Here is a 22,702-nt window from a genome sequence, read left to right as displayed (position 1 = left end):
TGCGGAAGGGAGTAGATAAATGGTTTGGGAGCGGGAGGGGTAAATCCGTGGACAAGCATGAGGTGGAGAAAAGTGCAGGAACCAGGGAATGGGGGTCAGCACTCTGAAGGCCGGCCGGGGAACCGGGTCCCCGCTCTAGGGGCGTGGCCTCATGCTGCCCCGGGGGCGGGGCCTGATTCGAGCTCCACCCGCGCCGCCGGAGGCGAAGGGCGAGACCGCCACTCCGCGCTGCGCAGCTGCACCGTGCAGGGACCGAGAGAAGGTGAGCGGGGTGAGTGTTCGCACCTGCGGGCTGCGAAGAGCGCGGGCCCTCGGGGGCACCTGAGCCCCTGCGCTGGGCGCCGCCCATATTCCTGCCTTCCCAGCTGGAGAGACTCGGTTTCTCTCTCCTTTCTTGTCTATTTTCTTTCTACCTTTCCATCTCTTTTGCCCTCCACCTGCCCTGCATCCTCCCTTCACCCCCCGGATGGAGTGGGTCTGGGGTATCCAAGCGGGCCCGGCCACGGTATCTGTAACTCAGGGGAGATTCTCAAGGTCACCCCTCGTTCAGTTCCTTCCTTCCCTCTCCTCCTCTCCAGGCTGTGCAGACCCGGCCCCCTTCCTGGCCCCCGGAGCCCACCCGACCGTGCCAAGTGCAGCTCTGGTGCAGATGGCGGGCGGGCGGGAGGGGCGGGCACTGCAGCGGCGCTTGCGAGGCTGGCCTGATGGCAACGCTGGTTTTTAAGGTGGCCTCCAGGCGCCGCGCCTGCTCGGATGTGATGCGTTGCCAGGAACCTTCGCACACAGCCTCCCAGGGAATTGTGTTTGTTTTCCTCCTGCCTCACGGAAATGTTGGTCCGTTTGTATCGGAGACCTTTAAACCGTCGTTTCCTACCGCTGTCTGCGAGCGGGCGACGCCACAGGGGAGGAGGCCGAATCCTGGTTCAGCTTCAGGTTTCAGAGAATTTCCTTACCTAGGGTGCCCGCAGTGAGCCCGAGGGGCACAGCGACGGGGCGCTGCAGGGCGGGGAAGGGGCTGGAGACTCCTCGGTGAGTCATCCCCCTAAGCTGGGGCTCTGTTACTACTTTCCGTGGGAGCCAGGAGTTTACGAGCCACATTGTAGCGTAGGGGACAAGTGGGTGTGGGAGAGGAGGGAAGGGAGAAGCAGACCGGAGGGTGGGTAGGAACGCGGCGACGGGGTGGGGCCTTAGCCCCATCCCTGGACGACGGGAGTCGTGCAGGGAAGGACACGGGCTCCGCAGAGGTCTTGCTCCTCGCAGGTGCTGTGGACCTAGGCGTGTCGGGTGGAACTGCGGCGGGGTTTGGAGCGTGGGGGCTGGAGCTGGAGCTTCTCTTGGGAAATGTGTAGACCAGGAGCCCCGCGGTTCCTGGGACGCACCCGAGGTTATTGGTCAGAGTTACAGGCTGTACTTTAGTTCAGTGAATTCAGTGATGAGGGCATAGTGTCCCACTTAGGAGGCCAAGAGTGTTTATTCTCCCAGGAGTTAAATTTAATCGAATTAAATAAAACTCACATCTAAAATGCGTTGATACACTTCCACTCACACTTGCAGGCACCCTGGAAGAGGTTCCCTTCAGCCGCCATCCTGACACAATGTTACAGAAATAGAACACTTTGTAAAACCAGGTTGTTTTCTGAGAAAACTTTGTCAAGTGTTTTTTTATACCCCTGACCCAATGTCACTATATATGAAACAGATACACTGGGAGCAATGTGGTGGCCAGCCACAGAAACTGCCCTTGGACTAAGGAACGAAACTGGGGAAGGGCAGTCTTCCCCCTTTGTACACGGGCCTACTGGCCTGGAGTCCTGGGAGACAGGCCGCAAAGGGAACCTCCTATCCGGGAGGACAGCAAGAGACGGAACGTACAGGGAGGAAGGGCTTTTCCCCGTTAGCCTGAGAAAGGCTGAAAACCCTGGGACAGTCAGGAATGAGGTGGATGCCAGTCATTCTGTCAAGGAGTAGTTAGTGCCTCCTGCTATATTTGAACAAACTCTTCCCTTTAAACGTTCTCAATCTATGTTAGAACAACACTGCCAGCCACAACTGACTAGGAATCATTTAGCATTTTAAAGCTGTTTAAATTTGTTTAAAAGAACTTACTGCTGCAGTTTATGCAAATGAATTCAATAATACTACTTAGGAATACACAGTCCTCCTGAAAAGGGAGAATTTGGAATTTGGCAATTATCAGGTAGGATACCGCTGTGTAAAATGCGATTCCTAAGTTCCCCTCACTGTCTCTCACGGTGTCAACCTACCCATCTTCCTGGGGAGAAAAAAAGCACCGAGGAGACAGGAAAATTGTGCTACCTTCCAAGTACATTTGCAAAGACTTCTAAGGATTTCAGCATTTTGGATCACAGGGCCCCCTGTTCCCCACTGAGTTCCTTCTAGAGGTGCCTTGTTCATACACTGGAACTTGGCTTCTAACATTTTGGTGCTTTATAGTTGGCTATTTTTCTAATCAGTGCTATTTTATTTCTCCAGCCCAAGAAATGTGAATGATTGTAATGATTGTAGCACAACTTTATTTTAAGTATTGACTGGCATGAAGAATTCGCCTCCAGTTCAGGGAAGAGCCTGCAGCCCTAGGCAGTCGGTTCATTCAGGGTGGTTGGTATCCCAGGGGGGACTCAGCAGTTGCTAAGAATTAATGACAGTCTGCCCACATTTCTTGTGCTGGAAAATCCAAGTGGTATCAGTGTGACTCAGTTGGCTTTTTTTTTTTTTTTTGCTCTTCTAGAAGTCAGGGCTTCGGTTCCCTATGACCTTTGGTTCCTATGAAATGCAAGTGAAGGCACAGGCTACGTGGAAATCACCATGTAAAAATGAAGTGGCAGTTTCTGTGTTGTTTTGCTCCTTGCAAAGCAGTGCGCCTGAAAAATTAGAGGAAGTTTTTTCCTTCCTATAATCTCTCTTTTGTCATACTGCAGTGCTGACACTCATTAAAAAAAAAAGTTCTTTTGGACCTTTTCCAACTTTTTTTTCCTTCCATTTAGAAAGATCTCAGGCTTTAATTAGTCACAGACTTGGAGTTAATTATTAGCTTTCTATTCTTGTTAATATATTTTACGCTCAGGAGAGGGTCTGGGGAAGTAGAAAAGTTTCAAAAGAGGTTGTAGTCAAACCTGCCCTTCACCCTCTTCAAGAGGCCGTTAGCCAGAGGCTGACAGCATCCCTCCGGCCTGACTGCCTGGCTGCATGTGAATCCACGCTTTCTGTGTGACAGCTGGGTCACCTCTGATATTCAGTGCCCTCATCTGCAAAATGGAAGCAAAACAGGAATCCTGTGAGGATTTAAACAAGTTCATATGGGTGAACTACTTAAGCAGTGTTTGACACATAGTAAATAACATACCTGCTAATAATCAGTATTATTAATAATAATAGACTACTCCTATCCCTCTCTCTCTAATCACTGCCTTCTAATCACTGGTCTCCTTTCTCTGCCTCACATGAGTAAAGCCCTCTCCTGTCTCCATGCTGTGAATTTGCTATTTTCCTCACCCGTGTTTTTCTCTCCCATCACTGTGTCCTTCGGAGCCCTAATCGCAATCTGTGACCCTCTGTGTCATGCTCCTCCTCTGGCCTCTAGAGGGCCAGGCCCCTCCTCCTCAGGCTTGATTGCCATGGCAACCGTGCACCCCACGTGGTGTACGGCATCCAGTAGGGGATAAATCGGGAACGGATCATTCTGAAGCAATAAGGAGTATGGTGGTGGATACAGATTTAGGGCAAGAATTCCGTGTAGGTAAAATGGCTTGTCCTGCATTGACTTGATTGAATCACCTCCATGCAAGATCATTTATTTTCCTCTGCGTCCTGTGGCTCCTCCCTGTTCTCTCGCCTGCTCTCTGGGGTTGGTGCCTGGAGACCAAGGGAAACATCCCGTCCCCAGGGTCAGGTCTCCTGGGAGCCTTAGCTCCAGAGGGTCCAGCCTGGCCCAAGGCTTCTGGGTGAGATGCCAGCACACCAAGGAGCTCCTGCCCGCAGAGCCTTTTGTGTTTAGGATCTGTTGGGGAGTTTGTCATCACACGCGGGGGAGCCTAGGTTTTATTCTCTCTTGTTACAAATCTGCTAATCTTAGATTCCTGAAGCACCGAATTAACAGTTTTCCCAGGGGAGATTGAGTTCTATTCAAGCAAGTGTGTTCAGTGCCTTTGCACACAGAAGTCAGACTCCAGAGAAGAGAGCACGGAATTTGCTTATTTGGCCTCAGCAGAGTTTGTTTGCGTCAGCGCCGGCTCATCCCACATAACCAGGAGCTCCAACCGGAGCATCACGCTGACGCCCCCTCCCCGGCTCCCAGCCTGCTCCGTCATGTGTTCATTGTTTTCAGCACTGACAGTCGCCAAAGGGTGATGATTAAAACATGTGAAACTTGAATATTTTATACAACCAAGTTGTGGCTGTTTAACTATACAGCTAAATACATTTGGATTATAGCACATTCATCTTAAAGGGACAGCTCTTCCGTCCTCCTAACAGCTTCCACTTTCCAATGTTCTGTCAGCAGCATTGACGAGGAATTGAAGACTGTGCGGCCCTGGGGGGCAGACCCAGGTGGCCCCTCTGCTGTTTGCTCCAGTTGGCCTAATGACCAAGTACAGGATAAATACCGGTGTGCCCAACTTTTCATTTTTAGCCTTGGAGAAATGTCTACTGAATATGCAGTGTGATGGTGGGGAAGAGTTATTTTTCCTCCCCTGGGTTATTATTCCTTTTCTCACATATCCATGTACTCTTTTTAAATCTGTCGTTTGACACTTTAACAAGTTTACCATCTGGTAAGTACTGGAACTGGTGTCCTGAAGATGTGGGAGGGGCCCACAGGACTCTGGGCTCGCCGTTTCCCTCTCCCATCTGGGAATTCCTCTTGGGCTGCTTCCCTTCAGGCCCCTAAGTTTCTCCATCGAGCTTTACATGGGCTCAGAGGGTCAGCTGCCCTTCCTGGAGACAGTCTTGAGGATTGTTCTTTGTAGAAACGTCTGAAGGCAGAAACAAGGCTGGACAACTCCCCAGGGTGCTTAAAGCAAGCTAAGTGGAGCCCCGGGGCAGCCTGAGCTTTCTGAACCCCCACCCAGTGTGGGGTCTCACGGAAGTCCACTTAGAATGATCGTACCAGCCCTTCAAGTGACCATCCCTGTGGTACTCTCATGAAAATGTTGACTTTTGCCATGTAAAATAAGGGATAGTCTATAAGGAAGAGTGGATTAATTGCACAGGCAGCCAAATAAAGATTTTAATGAAACATTGGGGGATGACTCCAACTCTGCTTTATCACTGTCCCGTTCCTGGCTGCCAAAAACAGACACTGCTGGGAAAATGCAGTGCGGGTTGAGAAGAGTCTTACCGATGGAAGCAGGGGTTGCCATTGTCCAAGCTGGCTTTTATTTGTTCATTTGAGGTCAAGAGAGAACTGAAAGGTGAAATCTCTTCTCCCTTAAAAAATCAAATTAATTTCATTCATAAAAGATAAGTTGTTTTCACTTAATGGCTCAGAAGGAATGAATTATTTGAGGCAAGTGCCCAGATCCATAAAGCCTGCCTTTTGCTCCGTTTCTGCAGCCTTGCTTGTGCCCTGGGGATTTCTGTTGGCAGCCGAGAGAGCCTGGAGTAAACAGTGAGGGGGAGCGTTACCCCGGGAGTATTCTCTTGGATCAAGTTCAGGAGGTTCTCTGGTTACTCCTTGCTGTAACTGAAGGAACCCCTGGCCTACTGAGACAAGGCAAGTGGGGGCAGAAACAGGAATTGGAGGAAAGGTTGAGCCACGTGTGAGCGCTGCAGTGGCTATGCATCCAGGACGGAGAGGAGACTCCCTGAACCCAAACAGCATCCTGAAGCTCCGTGTTGCCAACGCAGGCAGTGGGATGGAGCTTGTCTTCTGGGGGCACTGCCTCGTTTTAAGTCCAAGCTTGAGCCCTTCGACACGGGACTTCACAGCGATGCCTTGCAGCTTTCTTAAAACTCGTGTGTGTCTGCTCACTGACAGCACCACAGTTGTCCCGCATGCTGTTCCTCGCACCCACACCGTCCCATACACCCCGAGGCCCCCACTGGTGGCCAGGGCTCTGTTCTCTGATCTGCCCCTCGAAACCCACTGTGGCCTAGGGCTTTTCTGCTGCCCCCATGTACCATGACCCACTTACTTCAAAATACGCTTCCTGGTTTTCTTCCCCCAACCTGCTATGTCCTCAAAAAACCATGTTTGGCTAGTAATAAATAATTTGATAAGTAAAAAGTTATAAGTAGAGGTGCTACTGGGTTTTTTTTTTAATTATACAAATAATAGGTTTCTAACATATTCTCCAAAGGTGAATCTGTGAAAACCCACAGCTAACATCATACTTAATGATGAAAGACTGAGTGCTTCCCCGCAAGGTGGGAACAAGGCGAGGACGTGTGTCCTTGCTGCTGCTTCCAGGACTGTATCGGCACTGGCCCAGGCAATGGAGCAAGACAAAGAAATGAACGGCACCCGCATTGGAGAGGAAGAAGTAAAACTGTCCTCACAAATGGCATGATGCTGTATGTAAAGTACTCCCGGGATCATGGGTCTAGCTCCACCCTACCCTGGGCTCTGTGCCAGGGCTGGGTTCCTCCCCTTTGCTCCGGGAAGCCCAGCACGGAGCTCCTGTACCGCCCCTGGGTGGGAGTTTGTGGAGGTATTTCTCCTCATTGTTCCCCACGCTGGGAGGGGTGACCTAACTCCGGACCCAGCTGCACGGTGGCAGGGTGCCTGCGTTCAGACCCAGCTCTGCGCTCAGAAGCCGAGGACCTTATCCAAGTCGCTGAACTCCTCTCTGCCTCAGCCTCATCTATAAAATGGGAAAGAAACAGTAACTACCACACACTGACATGGGGATTAAGTGTTAATTATGCAAACTCTGTTATGTGCCTGACGTAGAAGCGCTCTCTGCAGTAGGGCCTTAGAGCAGGTGTTTGGTATGCAGTGGTGGTACTTGTGCCCATTTTGCTATTTCTGCTATGTGGGGTGAGAGGTTCCATGAGGAGCTCGAGGTCCCACTGCATCCCTAAGTGGCCCTTCCGTGTGAAGTTCACGTGCCGATTGCTCAGAATTTAGGTTCGCCTGATCCGTGTTATTGGGAGTCTGCTGAGGTCATCCTGCAGCATGGTGACCACAGCTTGTGGAGGATGAAAAGCCTCAAACCCTGACTCGTCCGGCTGGTGGGGAGCCTGCTCTGGGGAGTGACCAGGAGCATGAAGAGAGAACTGGGGGCCAGCGGCCGTCAGAGGTTACGCTCACAAGATAAAGGCTCAGAGGGCGCTGAGCTGTCCTAGCTGTGGAATCGGTTCTGCTTCGAGCCCTCTCAAAGCTGCAGGAAGAAACCAGTCTTCTGGTAGGCACGCGTTAGTGGGACCATGAAGGGCTCCCTCCGGCACCCCAGCCCCCCGAGTCCCAGGAATGCCACAGGAGCAGGCCCTTCAGTGGCCCCCAAGGATGTTGGTAGAACTGCCAAGACAGGGCTATGCCGGTGCCTTTGGAGTTGGATAAAATCAACACCTAAAGTTTTTCTCTTTGTCTTAGACCCGTGGTTCTGACATGTGGTCCTTGACCAGCGTGGTCAGCATCACCTGGGAGCTTGTGAGAGGTGCAGGTTCTCAGGCCCCACTTAAGACCCATGGATCAGAGGCTCTGGTGGGCAGGGCGTGTTTTAACAAACCTTCCAGGCTTGAGAACCACTGGCCTAGAAAACAGAACAGCTCTGGATTGGGTTTGTCTTCAGGGAAGTTATTATAAAAAATGTAAGTGAAAGACATATTCTCTGACCTCACGGAGCACGCAGCCTGTTTGGAAACACGTGCTGTTCTCACTGCCCAGTGTCACGTACCTGTTACAACAGCTAACGGAGCAGTGTGCAGCCTGCAGGCAGAGCCGGCGGCCCGGGAGGGCCCGTCAGGAGTACAGGCTCCTGGGGGAAGGGGGGCGACCTGCCCTGGACCACAGCGCAGGGTCGGACAAGGTGAGCCAGCGCAGGAGGTGGGACTGCCTCATGAGCCTGCACGTGGGTCTCCGCCTTCTGCCATTCCCGAGGCTGGCTTGCCAAAGGGTCCCCCTCACCAAGGACCAGAGCACCTCTTAGTTATTCATGCGTCTCGGCAGAGGGCTCCACTGCCTCCTTTCCAGAAGCTAACCTTCCTTCCCACCTTCTTCCTCCCTCCATTCTTCCCTCCGTCCGGCAGGGTCTGTACTGACCCTGGTCCTTCCCACCTTGAAAGCCCTGCCCTCATGTAGGAGTGGAGTCTGCGCGCAGGGCCCTCCTGGAACAGTGGTGCGTGGGGCTTGGCCACAGACCTTCCTCGGCCAGCACTTCACCTCACCCCTTCGGCTCCCATGTGTCGTCTCAGTCCCTGGAGGGAGAAGCAGGAAGCATCAGCTGCCAGGTGGTCTGTGAAGTCCCTCTCCCAATCTGATCTGTCCTCCCGTTGCCATGGTCCTCTGGGGACCGGCCACACCAGCCGCCTGTCTATCCTTCGCATGTGCCAGGCTTATCCTTGCCTGGGACCTTGGCACTTGCGGTTCCCTCTGATTTTAATGTTCTTCTTTTCCCTAGAATGTTGTGGCTGTTTCTTCCTCATTCATGTGGCCGTCAAATGTTGCCTCAGCAAGAGGTCTTCCCAGTGACCCTGATGAGTGGCCGGCCCTCCCACCCATCCCCCCGGGCCACCGTCCACTCTCCCTCATAGCTGTCACTCTCTCAGGCTGCTTTTGGTTTGCGTGTTAGGTGTCAGTCTCCCGTCATCATTAGGATGTCAGTGCTGGGAGGTCAGGGACCCCATCCTGTCCACTGGCTGACTCCCCCACACCTAAGCAATGCCTGGCACATAGTAAGCACTTTATATACTGTGATTGAGTAAGCAAATTAAGTGTTCTTAGATCGTGCGCTCCATGCTAGGAATCTAAGACCAGCCTTTTAACAAACTGCAATGTATTATCAAACAGGATCAGAACTAATTTCTAAGAGCACATTACTCATTTATAGAAAAACTGATGTCTCCTTATTAAGAATTACACATGCAGACTGACATATACACCTACCAGGATTTATAATATGTCTTTGTATCTGGATCATGTATTAAGTGTTCATACCAGATACTTACCTAGTTTATTTCATTTACTTCCCCAAACCGCCCGCAGAGCAAGTAGTCTTCTCCGATTCTGTAGAGAAGTCAGATCCCATTCCCACGCTCACAGCGGCAGTGTCTAAACACAGGTCTGTCCGACCCCAGAACGCCCTCTGTCTCTACTCCCATGGATTTTCCCAGAGCAAAAGGAATCATAAAATAGTGTTCAAGTCTTGTAGGAGTGGAAACATTTGAAAAAGAATCTCTACTCTTAAATAAGTGACCAAGAATTTCTAATTGAAAAGAAAACCTTCAAAAGCTAGTTTCAGTTAAACCTCTCAACTGAACTACGCTGACTCATCTCAAGACTACAGGAAAGTTTTAAGTAACACAGACGCCTCTGCAAATACTAATAAGGAGAGGATGGAACGCTTTAGTCCTCTTTCTGCCTTTACCCCACCATTAGTTTCACTTTTATGGGGGTTGCCCAGGTGCTGCCCACTGCGGTGGGGGGGGATATCTGGAGGTGGGGATTTATTCACTTGCCTGCCTCACCCGGTGGAGCATGAGGTTCTTGAGGGCAGGGGCAAGTTCCCGCTCGTTCACCTCCTCATCTGTGGCCCCGGCCCCAAGGGGCGCATGGCAGGCCCACGCTCGCCCTCATGCACAGATGAGCGCCTCTGCCCCAGCGAGGGTTGGAGTGGCTGCAGTTCACTCACTGCCGCGGTCCGGTCCGCCCTGGGACCTGCTGCCTCCTGAGCACTTCCGCTTTACCGATGATGGATTTTAACATGGCTCAGGAGGTGAATAGATGTGGCTCCCAGCTTTGCTTGCTATTTTAGCAGTTCTACGAATTCTTAACTTTGTATGCATTAGCATTCAGCTGAATCAGGGCAAAAACAGTTCACATTAACATAGACATTTACTGAGTACTTTACGTGTCGGGCATCGTGATGGCTGTTAGTAGACTGTGTCTCCATTGATCCTCACAACAGCCACACGGGTAGAGTCGGTACCATTATTATCTCCACCTAACAGGTAAGGAGACCAAGGTTCCCAGGGACACACGGCTGGGAAGGCTGAGCCCCAGGTTCTGCAGTCGGTCTGATCCCCAAACCGCGCTCTTCCCTGCACAGGCGTCGTGTGCGCTGCCCAGAGCAGGAAGGGGCCAGGATTCCAGCGGGGAGTCGGGTCCAATTCTTTGCTTCCATCACTGTGCCTCTGTCTTCTCAACTAGTAATTATTGTCAGGCCGCTTTTTGCATAACTATTTTTGTGTGTATCTGCTTGTTTTGGGGATCATAGAAAAGTACAAAGGAAAAATTTACAGTTTAGCTGCCTAGACCTAAGCATGCTTATGATTTTGACATTTCCTTCTTTAATTTTCTGTTATTGAGAAGACTAAGATTACCTCATACACACTTTTCTGTGGGATAGATTCCCAGTAGAATCAATGCACCAAAAGGTGCGCACAATGTAATATTCCCTGTCACCGGGCTGTTTCCAGATGGTTCTGTTTTACACTTCCCCTCCAATGTGTAATAGTGCCAATTAGGTACCTAACATGTACCTAAATAAGTTTTAGTCATATGAATAATAAATTTTCATTTGTACAGCTGGTATGAGACTAACCTTGGAAACTGCTTGCTGATCAGCAAATGCTATTATACAACCAAGTGACTGCAGAGTAATCTACAGCTCTGTTGAGCGTTCAGCTCTGAAGGGACGGCTGGACTGTGGGCCGGGTCTAGTACCATCTAGAAGGCAAAGTCGAGGGCAGAATTCCCACCCCCAGAGCCTTATATTGTTGGTTCGATAAAGGGGTTGCTGGTGCCCCAGAGCAGGTGTATAATCAACCAAATGTGATGCACAGCCCAAGTGGGCGCTCATGCCAGGGAGGTTATGTGCCAGTTATCAGCTGCTCAAGGCTGTGTCCAGGAGGCTATCTGCTAGCTCCGGGCTCGGCCTCGGGTGTGGCGCTGCTGCCTGGGGTGTGGCCACTGAACCGAGCTGCCTCCCCTTACCCTGTGGCACACCGGCATGGGGTGCAGTCAGGTCAACAAGGAGGAGTCAGCAAATGGTCATTTTTTTCTTTTTAACTGAGTGAATTCAGCTGAAGTTCTTTCCATAAAAGGCCTCAACCATTTTCCAGTTCCTCTTGGATTTATGTTTTCAGCAGTTACAGAGACAGATTTTTCAGCAGTTTCAGAGACAGATTTTCTCTGTTCTGACCACCTCTTCCTCAGAAATCCATACACCCAGTTGCTTCCATTGTTTCAGGAGATCCTTTTGAGGAGAAAAAAGGAAACATGAATTGCATGGGTGCGTACTGTAGACCAGGCACCGTGCTAGGTGACAGACATCAGCTGTCGGAGGGTGGTTCCTGGAAGCGCCCTGGTTGCAGCATGCTTCATTTATTCCGCAAGCACCTGCAGGCACACACTCAGGTGGCTAAGAGGATGCCATACAATCACAGCCCCTGCCTCCTAGGAGCATGGCCGCTGAGATCGGCTGCTCCCTGTTACGGCGCTGACCGCACACGCTACTGTGGGGTCTGAAGCTGACTCCACACTTTGGGGAGTGAGTGGGTGTCCAAGAGGGCTGTACCCAACCTGCAGGTGGCTTTCTGGGCTTTGCTCTCACACCTGTGCAGAAGTGTCCACAACACCTGCAGAGAAGCCTCAGGGAGGGTCACTCTTAGGCCTCGAGCACTCTCCCTGTCCCACAACTGGCTACGTGGTCTTTTGCAAACCACCCACTCTGACATGCACTGTGGGTCCCTCTTACTATAAATTCTCTGCCCTTCAAAGATATTTACTGTTCCTGGCTCTGCCTGCCCCCACCCAGATTCCTTTTCCCTCAATACCATACACTTTAGCAAAGTGCAAGGAAGAGTCGCTCTCACTAGAGTGTGAATGCCTAACAGGTTTCACCTCCCAGGTTCCATTTATACTTTGGAAACAGAGCTCAGTCGTAAATATCAATTTCTAATTGTGAATTTTTAGCAGTTGCTTTTCTGAATGTTCGTTGCCTACAACAGAAACATCTACTGTAGAGGCACTTTGTGTCTTGCCCCTCGCTCCTCCCACCCTTGGCCTGTACAAACCAGAAGGGCAGGGGTCAGTGACTGAGCCACCAAGTCCTGGTGTTCTGCCTGGGCTAGTTGGCATATCTGGGGAGGAATTCTAACCTGCTCTGGCCTGAGCTCTGCCCTCATCTATCTGGGCCTCCACTTCCTTTTCTGTAAAATGCAGCTAGTGAGATTCTTGTGAAGACAAGGGAGCCACAAAGGGCCGCACAAACCCAGGGTGACCGCGTGCTGCCAGGGAGCTGTCGCCCTGTCCAAAGGTTGGGGCCGGAAGCAGCTTCCACTTGCAAACTTTGACCTACACCAAAAGTGCTTAGTGTGACTCTCCTTAAACAGGCGGCCTGTGACAAAGTCAGAGAGTTGATTTTAAACAGCCTGTTTGGCCCTGATGTGTTGAACTCCAAGGATATTGGGTAGATGAAAAGTTCAAAGTCATTTTTATTCGTTTTCAAAGGTGTTCAGAAATCACCCTGTATTTTATTTTTGTTTTAATAACTACTACTGAAGCTTGTGACCCTAGCTGATTTTCTCAATTTTGGAAGTTCTAGAAGAGAATGAAGGCAGGGAAGTTCAGAGGTCGGCCACCCAGGTAGCCCAGGGGATGCAGACCAGAGGCCATTCCTGTGCTGATTCACGGAGCTGGCCCAACCAGTGTGTGTCCCCCATCCAGCAGGGGTCAGAGGGGGGCCCTGGGCTGGCAGCTCCAGGTGAAGAAGGTAGAAGGGGAAACTGATGAGGATTCCTGTGAGCCATGGCAGGTGGCAGGGGTGGGGGTGGTGCGAATTTTTAGAACTTCAGCCCCAAATGGTATTTTAGGGACCTAAGGGAAGAACTGGGCTGCTTGCCGGCCCCAAACCCCTCAGGGAGAAAGATGCCGGGACACCAGGGTCAGCTTGGCTCTGATTTTCCACGAGGGATTGAAAGGGGACATTGGAACCAAACTGGAATCCCACCTGTCTGATGCTTTCTGTTTTGGACAGTGGGACATTACTTAACCTCTGGGCCCTCTTTGGGAAACAGGCCTGTTACCGTCTTGTTGAGCTGTTCGTGAGGATGGCTGGGAGCATCCTGAGCAGGTAACTCCCGGCCTTTACCGGAGGACTGCAGCCAGACTGCTGCCAAGGGTGGGAATTCTAAGCTGAACGCCGCGCACAGGCACAGGCTGGGCGGGCAGCTGACCATCTCTGGAAGCACTGTAGCTATTGCTCTGTTTCTGCCACGCCCTGACCCGCTTCCCTCTGGCATCAAAGCTCAGAGAGAGGCTGAGGGGCAGCGCCAAGTTACCTTGAGATTTTTAGGGCTTCTTCCCACCTGCCAAGTTTTCTTCTCCCTGATGGCCTGTCTGTTTCTTCTCTCTTCTTTTCCTCTGGTGCAGACCAATAGCTAGAACAGCTGAAATTGCTGAGCCCTGAAAAATGTTGAAATTAGTGTTTTCTCCAAACATTTTATTATGAAAATTTTCACATACAGAAAAGCTGAAAGAAGTGTACATTGAACATTCGTACAGCTTCCACCTAGATTCTGTAATTAGCAGTTTGTTCTGCTGGTTTATGTTGTCATTTTTCATTGTGTTACACATTCAGCTGTAGGCATCAGAACGGCCAGGGGGCGAGCTTGGAGGTGACAATCTGAGGAGCAGCCGGGCTCCTCAGATGGGCACCTGGCAGCGTTGGGTTCAGGAGCCGTGCTCTGCTTTCACTGGGACGGGGTTCCCTGCCTGTGACCAAGGTCCCTGCCCTCCCAGCGTCCCCTGTGCCAACGGATACACACACCCCAACCATAACCTTGGAACTGTTGTGCACCATTTCCTTCCTTCTGTATGTATAGTTTAACGTATTCTTTAGCATTTTGCCATGTTAAACATTTTTTCAAAAATGTGGTTTTTAGTGTCTGTACCATTCTATAGTAACAACTACTCCCAAGGTAGAGGTAAACCTCATAAATGTAACATTGATCAGAGGAACCCAAGCACACAATATGTACCATGTACTCTTCTGTGTGTATGTTGCATACTGGAACCATTTTTAAATTCTGTTGTTTGATGGACAGTGATATCTCCGACCGCCCCTTGGAAACATCAGATGTACTCGTACGCTTTTGCTCTGTGCTCCGTAAGGCCGCCTACCGCGCGGGGGCCCTTGTGCTGGGCGACACCTAATGTGGTCTCTCTCCCACAGAGCCGACATGGCCGTCCTCTCCAAGGAATACGGTTTCGTGGTTCTGACGGGCGCGGCCAGCTTCATACTGGTGGCTCACCTGGCCATCAACGTCGCCAAGGCCCGCAAGAAGTACAAAGTGGAGGTAAGGGGGGCCCGGCCCGTGCTGGTCAGGGCGACAGTTTGTTCTCAGTCTTGGAGGGAGAGGGAAGGAGCTCCTGGGCAGTGGGGACAGTCTCAGCGCTGCACCTGGTAGGAATTCCGCCCCTTCCTGGCAGGAAGAAGGCAAGAAATGTGGGGCCTTGTGGGGGAGCAGGCCCATCTTGTTTTTACTTTGTCTCTTCTGTAGAAGACCAGGTGTGCTGGGGACAGAACCGTAGGCTTCTGGCTGGAGCTATCTGCTAGGATGAGTGTTATTTTCTAAAGAGGGTTAAATAAGGGGACTAGAAACTTTCAAACTAGAAAGCTGCTGCACAGTGAAGAAAATCATCAAGAAAAGGCAAAGGCGACCTACTGTATGGGCGAATATATCCACGAATGATGTATCTGATAAGGGGTAATATCTAAAATACATAAAGAACTCACACAAGTCAATAACAACAACAAAAAAATTCAACTGAAAATGGCCAAAGACATACAGATGGCCAACAGGCACATGACAAGATGCTCAGCATCATGAGTCATCTGGGAAATGCACCTCGAAACCACAGTGACACCACCTCACCCCTGTGAGAATGCCTTTTATCAAAAAGACAAGAAATAGCACATGTTGGCAAAGATCTGGAGAAAAGAGAACCCTTGTGCACTGTTGGTGGGAATGTAAATTGGTGCAGCCACTATGGAAAACAGTATGGAGGTTCCTTAAAAATTACAAATAGAAACACCATACAATCCCATAATGCCACTTCTGGGTACTTATCTGAAGAAAATGAAAACACTAACTCAAAAAGATGTATGATCCCCATATTCACTGCATCATTTTGTGTGTATGTATAATGTATGTGTGTATCATGTATATGTGTACACACATGTTTAGGTGTATAATGGGGTGTTACTCACAAAAAGGAAATCTTTGCACCCCTTGCATGTTCACTGCAGAAGGTGTGTGTGTGTGTGTGTATGTGTGTGTGCACGGCATAAAAAAAGACTGAAATCTTGTCATTTCATGATGTGGATACATCTTGAGTGTTGTGCTATGTGAAATAAGTGAGAAAAAGACATACTGTGTGATGCACTTGTATGTGGGATCTTAGGGGAAAAAACAAGTTCATAGATACAGAGAACAAATAGAACGAATCAGTGGCTGCAGGAGGTGGGGGGCGGGAGGCGGGTGAGATGGGTGAAGGGCGTCAGAAGGTGTGAACTCCCAGTTAGTTAGGAGTGAGCCCTGGGGGCGGAATGCACAGCGCGGCAGCTGTAGGAAATACTACTTTATTGCATATTTGAAAGTTGTTCAGATGAGCGCATCATAAAAGTTTTCATCATAAGCAAAAACTTCGGTGTGTTTGGTGGTGATGGGTGGGCACTAGACTTAGTGTAGTGATCATTTTTCAATATATACACATATCGAATCATTATGTTTTATACCAGAAACGAATGTAATGTTGTACGTCATTATACCTCAGTTTAAAAACCGAATGACAAATAAAATAAAAAATTAAAAGGGTTAACTGGCAACAGTGTTTCCTGGTCTACCACTTTAAAAATGTCTTAAGGTGATTTTCCTGTTTTTCATTTTGAAAAGAAATATGTGGTCCTGCAGTTACCCTGGGCTCAGACATTAGACGATTAAATCGCTTCCTTTAGTTCTAGTTGATCTAAAAGGGACAGTTACGGAATTTATCCCCAGTGAGCAATTTAAGTGTCTATTTCTGTTTGGCGACTTATAATCAGATTCCCTAACTGAAGCTTATTTTTAATTTTTCATATTTAGTTCCTTTTTTTAATGGGCACATTCATTAAAATTCTCACATGCTCAATTTCTGTTCCCACATTAAGGGAACTCGTGAAAGGACGCAGTGCCGGGTGGCTCTCAGGCAGGCGCAGTTGCCCTACTGCGTCCTAGCGGTGCGCCTGGGGTCCCTGGTGGTGGCGGGTCAGCACAGGCTGCCTCCATCCCTGTGCGGCTGTGGCACAGACACCCATTCTCATTACCGGGTATTAATAGACATAGACTGAGGCTGCTTCTGAGAACTGAGACCCTGGTCACTGCAAACAGTTAAGCAAGAAGTGACCATCTTTCAGGGGTATGACAGAAGACGCTTCGCAGCAGCTTACCTTTAAAGGGGATTTAACTCTCAACGCCGAATTTGTACTCTTGACCCCTTGACCAACATGCCCTTTGCTTTAACAGTATCCTACCATGTACAGCATGGACCCTGAAAATGGGCACCTCTTCAACTGCATTCAGCGAGCCCACCAGAACACGTGAGTGTGGGTGCTGGACTTCTGCAGGGGGAGGGAGGGGCGCACGCTGTCCCACACCGCGGCCGCTAGGACTCCGTGTGCCGAGCAGTAGTGATGGTGACCACAGGCACCTCGTCAAAAGTACTGTAAAAATATATGTACGTGAACACATTGAATGTTAAGCAAAATTAAGAGTTGTTAGAATGGTGGGATTCTGGATAATCTTGTCAGAAATGTCTTTGATGTTCCATTACCCTTCTCAGGATTTGCATTGTCCAGTGTAAACTGACAGTGAACCTCCCAGCCCTGGGGTGCCGGAGGCTTTGAGCTTTGGGTGGAAATTAATTTGCAAGCCCTTCCTCAGCAGCTGGTTGGCTCTGGGCCTCTCACCTCTGATCCCAGCCTGCACGGAAGAGGGCAGGTCCCAGCGGCCGGGTCTCCTCCCTCCGGTCAATGTTTACTCCTACCCTCCAGTTTCTACCTTAGCAAGTAACTGGGTAAAGGCCTCTTAACTTTATATAGACATACTTAATGGGGTACTTTGTAAAAAAAATTCCTTTCTGTCTATTCCAGGTTGGAAGTATATCCCCCCTTCTTATTTTTTCTAGCTATTGGAGGTGTTTACCACCCGGTAAGTTTTTCCAGGGGTTTTCATCTATTTGGATTTAGTTCACTGACCTATCAGGGAAGGAAGAAGGAAGTGAACATTTAACGAACATCTTTAGTGTCCAGGCACCAAGATAATTTCATTCAATTACTTCTTACAATGTTCTTTAAAGTAGATAGAATTTTCCTCATTTTTTTACAGATAAAGGAGAAACCTCTTGGATACTATGTGACTTCTACAGGGTCAAATAGCTACAGAGTAGAATCAGAGTTTGAGCCCAAGGGTTCTGGAATTCTGGAAGGTTCATGCCCATAGAATTTTTTCATTTTCCATATCATTCATTCCTGCAACAGACATGTACTGACACCTGAGGTCATAACAGTGAACTAAACAAAGATAACTGGTTCCCTGGAGCTTACTTTCAGCTGGGGTCACAGGCAAAAAGCAACTTAAGTACACCATGTAGTACGCAGAAGGTGACGTGTACAGAAGAAAACCAAGCAGGGAAGGTGGACAGGGAGACAGTTCTGAGTGGGGTGGCCAAGAGCGGGGCCTTGCTGAGATGACAATTAAGCAAAACTTTGAAAGGTAAGGGAACAGGTGCCACAGACGTCCCCAGGCATCTTCCAGGTGGAAGGGCAGCGCTGAGGCCGAGGTGGGAGCCTGCCTGGTGCATCTAGCAGACTATAGGCAGGTGGTGAGGGCAGAGCGCAGGAGGCAGGCCCCAGGGGCTGGGGAGCCACAGGGCTGGTCTGCGCTACACCTCTGCCAAATAAAACAAGCTTATCAAATCCTCATGAGTTGCCATTTGGGTCTTGCCTTAGGCAGAAAGTGTTTCTTGTTCAGGGGCCAGATTTCTCCTTAACTGAGTTCTGACCAGAGTTCTGGCACTTTACATTTCTGGTTTGCACCCTCTTAAGCCTCTGGTCTGACCTCAGTGGCTCTGTGCTTTTGTTATAAGTTGCCAGCATGGTAGATTTATAGTTCATGACCTCTTATTCATGTTCTGACCTGAACTCTTATTTTTTCAAAGAAACATCTGCTGATCTTTTAGAGAAGGTATTACTTTCTTGTGCCTGCAAGGAGGCCCCATGCCAGCTTGTCTAAATAGACGAGTTGGTGTCTCTTGATCAGGCATCACCTGATGTCCACCCCATCCCCTTTCCTGTCCCATTCCCCTAGGTCCCATTCCTTGTGCTGAGTTCTTAAAAATACTCTCAGAGCTACTCTGAGGACTACAGTGCAAATGCTAACGTAGCCCTTATGTTTAATTTTGTTCCTAGGCTGGGAATTATGCAACAGTAAAGAATAGAGCTTGTAGGTAAAGTTTATAGGCCAGGGTTTTTACTTCTAGCTGTTCCATGCACCTACTGATAAGTAACTTTACCCAAAAATCAACCAGAAAGAAACAAAAATCCTAATGTAGTAACCTTAGCCCACCGATGGCACTAATTGTTACTTGGGACAGGGACATGCAGTGTGTCATGTTCTCACACACCCTCCCTCCCTCTGACTCTCTCCTGACTCTTTTTCACCACAGGGTCACCCAGGGTGGCACCCAAATAGAAGGATTTTTCATCTTGCATAAACTTTTCACTCTGTCTTCTCAAGGGTGTTGGGAATGAGGAGACTTCCCCCTCCAGAACCATGTTCTGGGGTCCACAACTGACTCTCCCCGCTTTTTATGGGGGGAGCCCCACACCTGTGTGTGGGCCGCAGCCCAGCCTGCTGGAGCCCCTCCCGGGGGCCTCACTGAGCCCACGCAGCCCGTGGCTGCCCAAGCTGGCCTCCGGCTCCCACTCCAGGCCCATCTGAGACAACAGGGCGTCCCCAGTCCTGACTCTTGGTGGGGTTCCTCTGTGGGCTTAGGCTCCGGCCGGCCTGTCCTCTTGTGCTTTAGCAAATGGAGTTCCCCAGGGCACACCAGGAGGTCCAGCCAGGCCGCGTGCCCACCCAGGCCTGTCCTCCTGTCCCAGATCCATGGGCAGCTCAAGGAATCACACATCCTTGAATGTCCCAACTGGAACAAATAATGTAATCCAACCTAACCTGGTGGGGAGTATTTTACTATATCCATGACATAACTTTTTGCTGAAACACTGTGTCATCAACCCAGAAGTTTAAAGAAAGATGTGCCTATTTCTTTACCGCAAATGCTAACGTCACCCTTTTATTTTAGCGTATAGCTTCTGGCTTGGGCATGGCCTGGATTGTGGGAAGAGCCCTTTATGCATACGGCTACTACACAGGAGGTGAGCCACCCACACCTGCCCAGGAAATAAATTCCAAATCTCAGGCTGCTCTGCACTCCTCCTCAGCAGGGCTTTCGGAGAAAGTAACTTGATATTTAGGTGAAAGGTCTGTCATCTTTCCTTTTATGAACATTTGAAGAGTGACAAACCTTAACTTTTATTGAGCATTTTTTAATGTCAACTGCTGTTTTAAGAACTTTGCACATGCTCTTTAACTTTACAATTCTGTAACACAGATAATACCGTGCTGTTTTATAGATGAAGAAACTGAGGCTTAGAAAGAGGATTGCGCTAGGTCACGGAGCTACTGGGTGTGAACTAGTGAGGATTCGAACCGGGCGGCCTGCCAGAGACCGGCGCCTGCTGCTGGAAATGGCGCGCCTCAGGGAGGGAGACGGAGGAGATGGCTCTTGGCTGTACTTACCTCTTGGGTGGGGGAAACGCTCCCAAAGGCTCCGGGGCACAGCTTCTCCCATTACCCCAGAACTTAGGGTCCAAGCAACACTACTGAGGCGCATTACTCTGCCGGCAGTGTCCGGCATTCTTGCAGCTGCAGGCAAACGAGCTGGGTGACTGCCCCGGACCGGATGGTCTGACCTACAGCCCCAGCTGCCGCGGCAGAACAGCTGACGGATGCTGACATCAGTCACATCTACTCTTTCTTTTTTTCAGAACCCAGCAAGCGGAGTCGTGGAGCGCTGGGCTCCATCGCCCTCATTGGCCTGATGGGCACAACTGTGTGCTCTGCCTTCCAGCATCTTGGCTGGGTCAAAACTGGCTTGGGCAGCGGGTCCAAATGTTGCCATTAAATAATTATAGGGTGTTTAAAACCTCTCGTTCATTTTGAGTGGCTTTACTTTTATTTCAAGTTACCTTTTTTTTTCTAAATATAATAAAACTTACTGGCATCAGCCTCATCCTAACCCTGACTCCATCACCTCTTTATTTTTGAGTGTTTGTCTAAAGTCAGTAACCTGTTCCTCTAGCTGAGCGAGGGGCCGCGGGTACCGACGCCCCTCCTCACCCTGCCAGAGGGTGTGTAGTTAGCACGTCGTGAGGTTGAGAAGATGCCCCACTATGTTCATAATCAGGCCACAGCGGTGAAAAATAGGGGCTCAAAGCAGGAAAGACTTTTAGCTCCAGTTAGGACTTAAGACTATTTCATCTTACCACTGCTATAATACACAGAATGACAGTAGGGTTTCTAAAACCTCTACTGAAGATTGCTTCTGTGGTTAAAAACTTGAAGCTACAGACTAAATTCAAGATTATGGAAGTTAATGGAGATGAATATAACCCCTACATTTGGATACGGAGATCTGACTGCAAAGGTAAAATGGGGAAAGACACCACCAGCAACAAAATACGGAGCACTTAAAAGGTTTCAGTGGACTTGGAGAACAAGGCAAGTGGCGGGACAGGATGGTGCTCCAGAAATCAAAGCGGACTCCGTTAGCGGAGACACGGCATCTAGACCTGTGCTGGCCGGTGCAGTGGCCACTAGCCACATGGGGCTACTTAGATTTACATGAGCAGAATTTAAGCGCACGACAAATCAGTTCTTTAGCTGCGTGAGCCACATTTCGAGTGCTCAAGAGCCTGCGAGGACTAGAGATAGGATTTGAGCCGAGGCCCGACTGTAAAATCCGTGCTTTTTCCATTGTACTCCACAATTGCTCAGAACGCTCGGGGTGGCCACTGAAGACGGTGAGCCTTGCCCAGTGGCCACCTGGCTCCCTCCAGACATTCGATGTGGAGGCTGGGCTACATCAGTCTATGCTCGGTTTGGGAGAAATTTCCAGCAGTGTAAAGGAAAATCAGGACTGTTCCCATCAAGCTTTAACTTGTATCCTTTTTTGCATTAAAATGTCCCTTTATGAAATGATGGTTGTGATGAATGGCAGGGTATTACTGGTCCTGACTTGAAAAAATAAGTTTAATTTGTAATAAGCTAGGGTTATGGTGGTGGTTGGGGGGTGGGGGTGGTGAGAGATCTCTGAAGACACTGGCGGAGGGGGGTCCCTACAGGCAGCAGCAGCAAAGCGCGGCAGGAGAGGGCTGGGGACAAAGGTGGGTTTTCGCCTTTGAGGTCTTTAACAGGAGGAGCTTCCCAGAGTGACATGGCCCATCTCTGCCATTGTGCTGTCATACAGTAGGCTCGAATGGAGTTTTATGAGGATCCCCAACACAGAAGTGTGCTGATGGAAACGGGGAGCCCAGAGCTCTGCCTGTGTATTTCCCTGTTTCCCCCACAAACAGCTCTTTGCAGGCACCCTAGGGCTCATTAGAATCCACTTGTAGATTGCTGCAATTGAGAATAACTCAGTCTGACAAGCTAGTTTCTGTTAAATTCTCTCATGGAAAACACGTGGTGTAAGTACAGCTACCCCTCACCGCAGCGCGTGCTCCAGGGCCGGTTTGCTTCTACACAGAACGCACTCTGGGTTTTGTTACAGATGGAAATAGGAGAATCATGCAGTCCTTCACTGCACCACACCATACCTCAAGTACGCCCCCTGCAGGTAGCTGTGTGCCTGGGGCAAGTTTATTAGTCCCCGAGCCTCAGCCTGCCCAGCTGTGAGTTGGGAACAACGACCACACTTACTGTGTAAGGTTCCTGAGGCTCCAACGACAGCTCCTGCATGACAATGCCCCATGGCCATGGGCCAGCCCAGGTTCCAGCACTGGAGGAAGCAGGGGGCCACCTGCTGGGGAGATATCGTTCATCAGAAGTCAGCAACCAGCCTAGCCTCATTCCTTTTTCCTCCCTAGGGCACTTGCCCCCAAAGGTCCTCTCCTCACTCACTGGAAAACCACAGCCTCTTAGTTCCCTCTTATACGGCGCCGTCCAGCAGTACCTTCTGACACGGTGGACAGATTGTACCTCCGTGCTGTCCTGTACAGTAGCCATGCCCCACATGTGGCCCTGAGCACTTGCAGTGTGGCAAGAGCAACTAAAAAGCCAAATTTTTATGTGTGCCTAGTGGCTACTGTGCTGGGATAACAAAGCGGTAAAGCAGTGGTTCTCAATCTTTTCTGTCCACTAAATCCTGATGTGCAGCCAAAGCTGAGAACCACTGCCCTAAGAGCAGCCCGTGCCA

At 49.8% G+C, this 22,702-nt stretch overlaps 1 protein-coding gene across 2 annotated transcripts; it reads left to right on the top strand.

The window, feature by feature from the left end:
* The first annotated feature begins 106 nt into the window (after window positions 1-106).
* On the top strand, window positions 107-20,524 carry MGST3 (microsomal glutathione S-transferase 3). 2 transcript variants are annotated; one of them, XM_073221349.1, is made up of 6 exons: window positions 107-262; window positions 14,358-14,481; window positions 16,690-16,763; window positions 17,316-17,373; window positions 19,529-19,601; window positions 20,274-20,524. In XM_073221349.1, exons 2-6 carry the CDS (start codon window positions 14,365-14,367, stop codon window positions 20,408-20,410), a joined length of 459 nt encoding a protein of 152 aa, XP_073077450.1. In that variant the 5' UTR covers window positions 107-262; window positions 14,358-14,364; the 3' UTR covers window positions 20,411-20,524. The 2 variants fall into 2 exon arrangements, with proteins under 2 accessions (XP_073077450.1, XP_073077449.1); XM_073221348.1 differs by having other exon boundaries at window positions 139-271.
* The last annotated feature ends 2,178 nt before the right edge of the window (window positions 20,525-22,702 follow it).

Source organism: Manis javanica, chromosome 14 (assembly GCF_040802235.1).
Source record: "Manis javanica isolate MJ-LG chromosome 14, MJ_LKY, whole genome shotgun sequence".
NCBI lineage: Eukaryota > Metazoa > Chordata > Mammalia > Pholidota > Manidae > Manis > Manis javanica.
The sequence above is the reverse complement of the archived record's forward strand: the minus strand, read 5'-3'. Positions and strand labels throughout refer to the sequence as shown.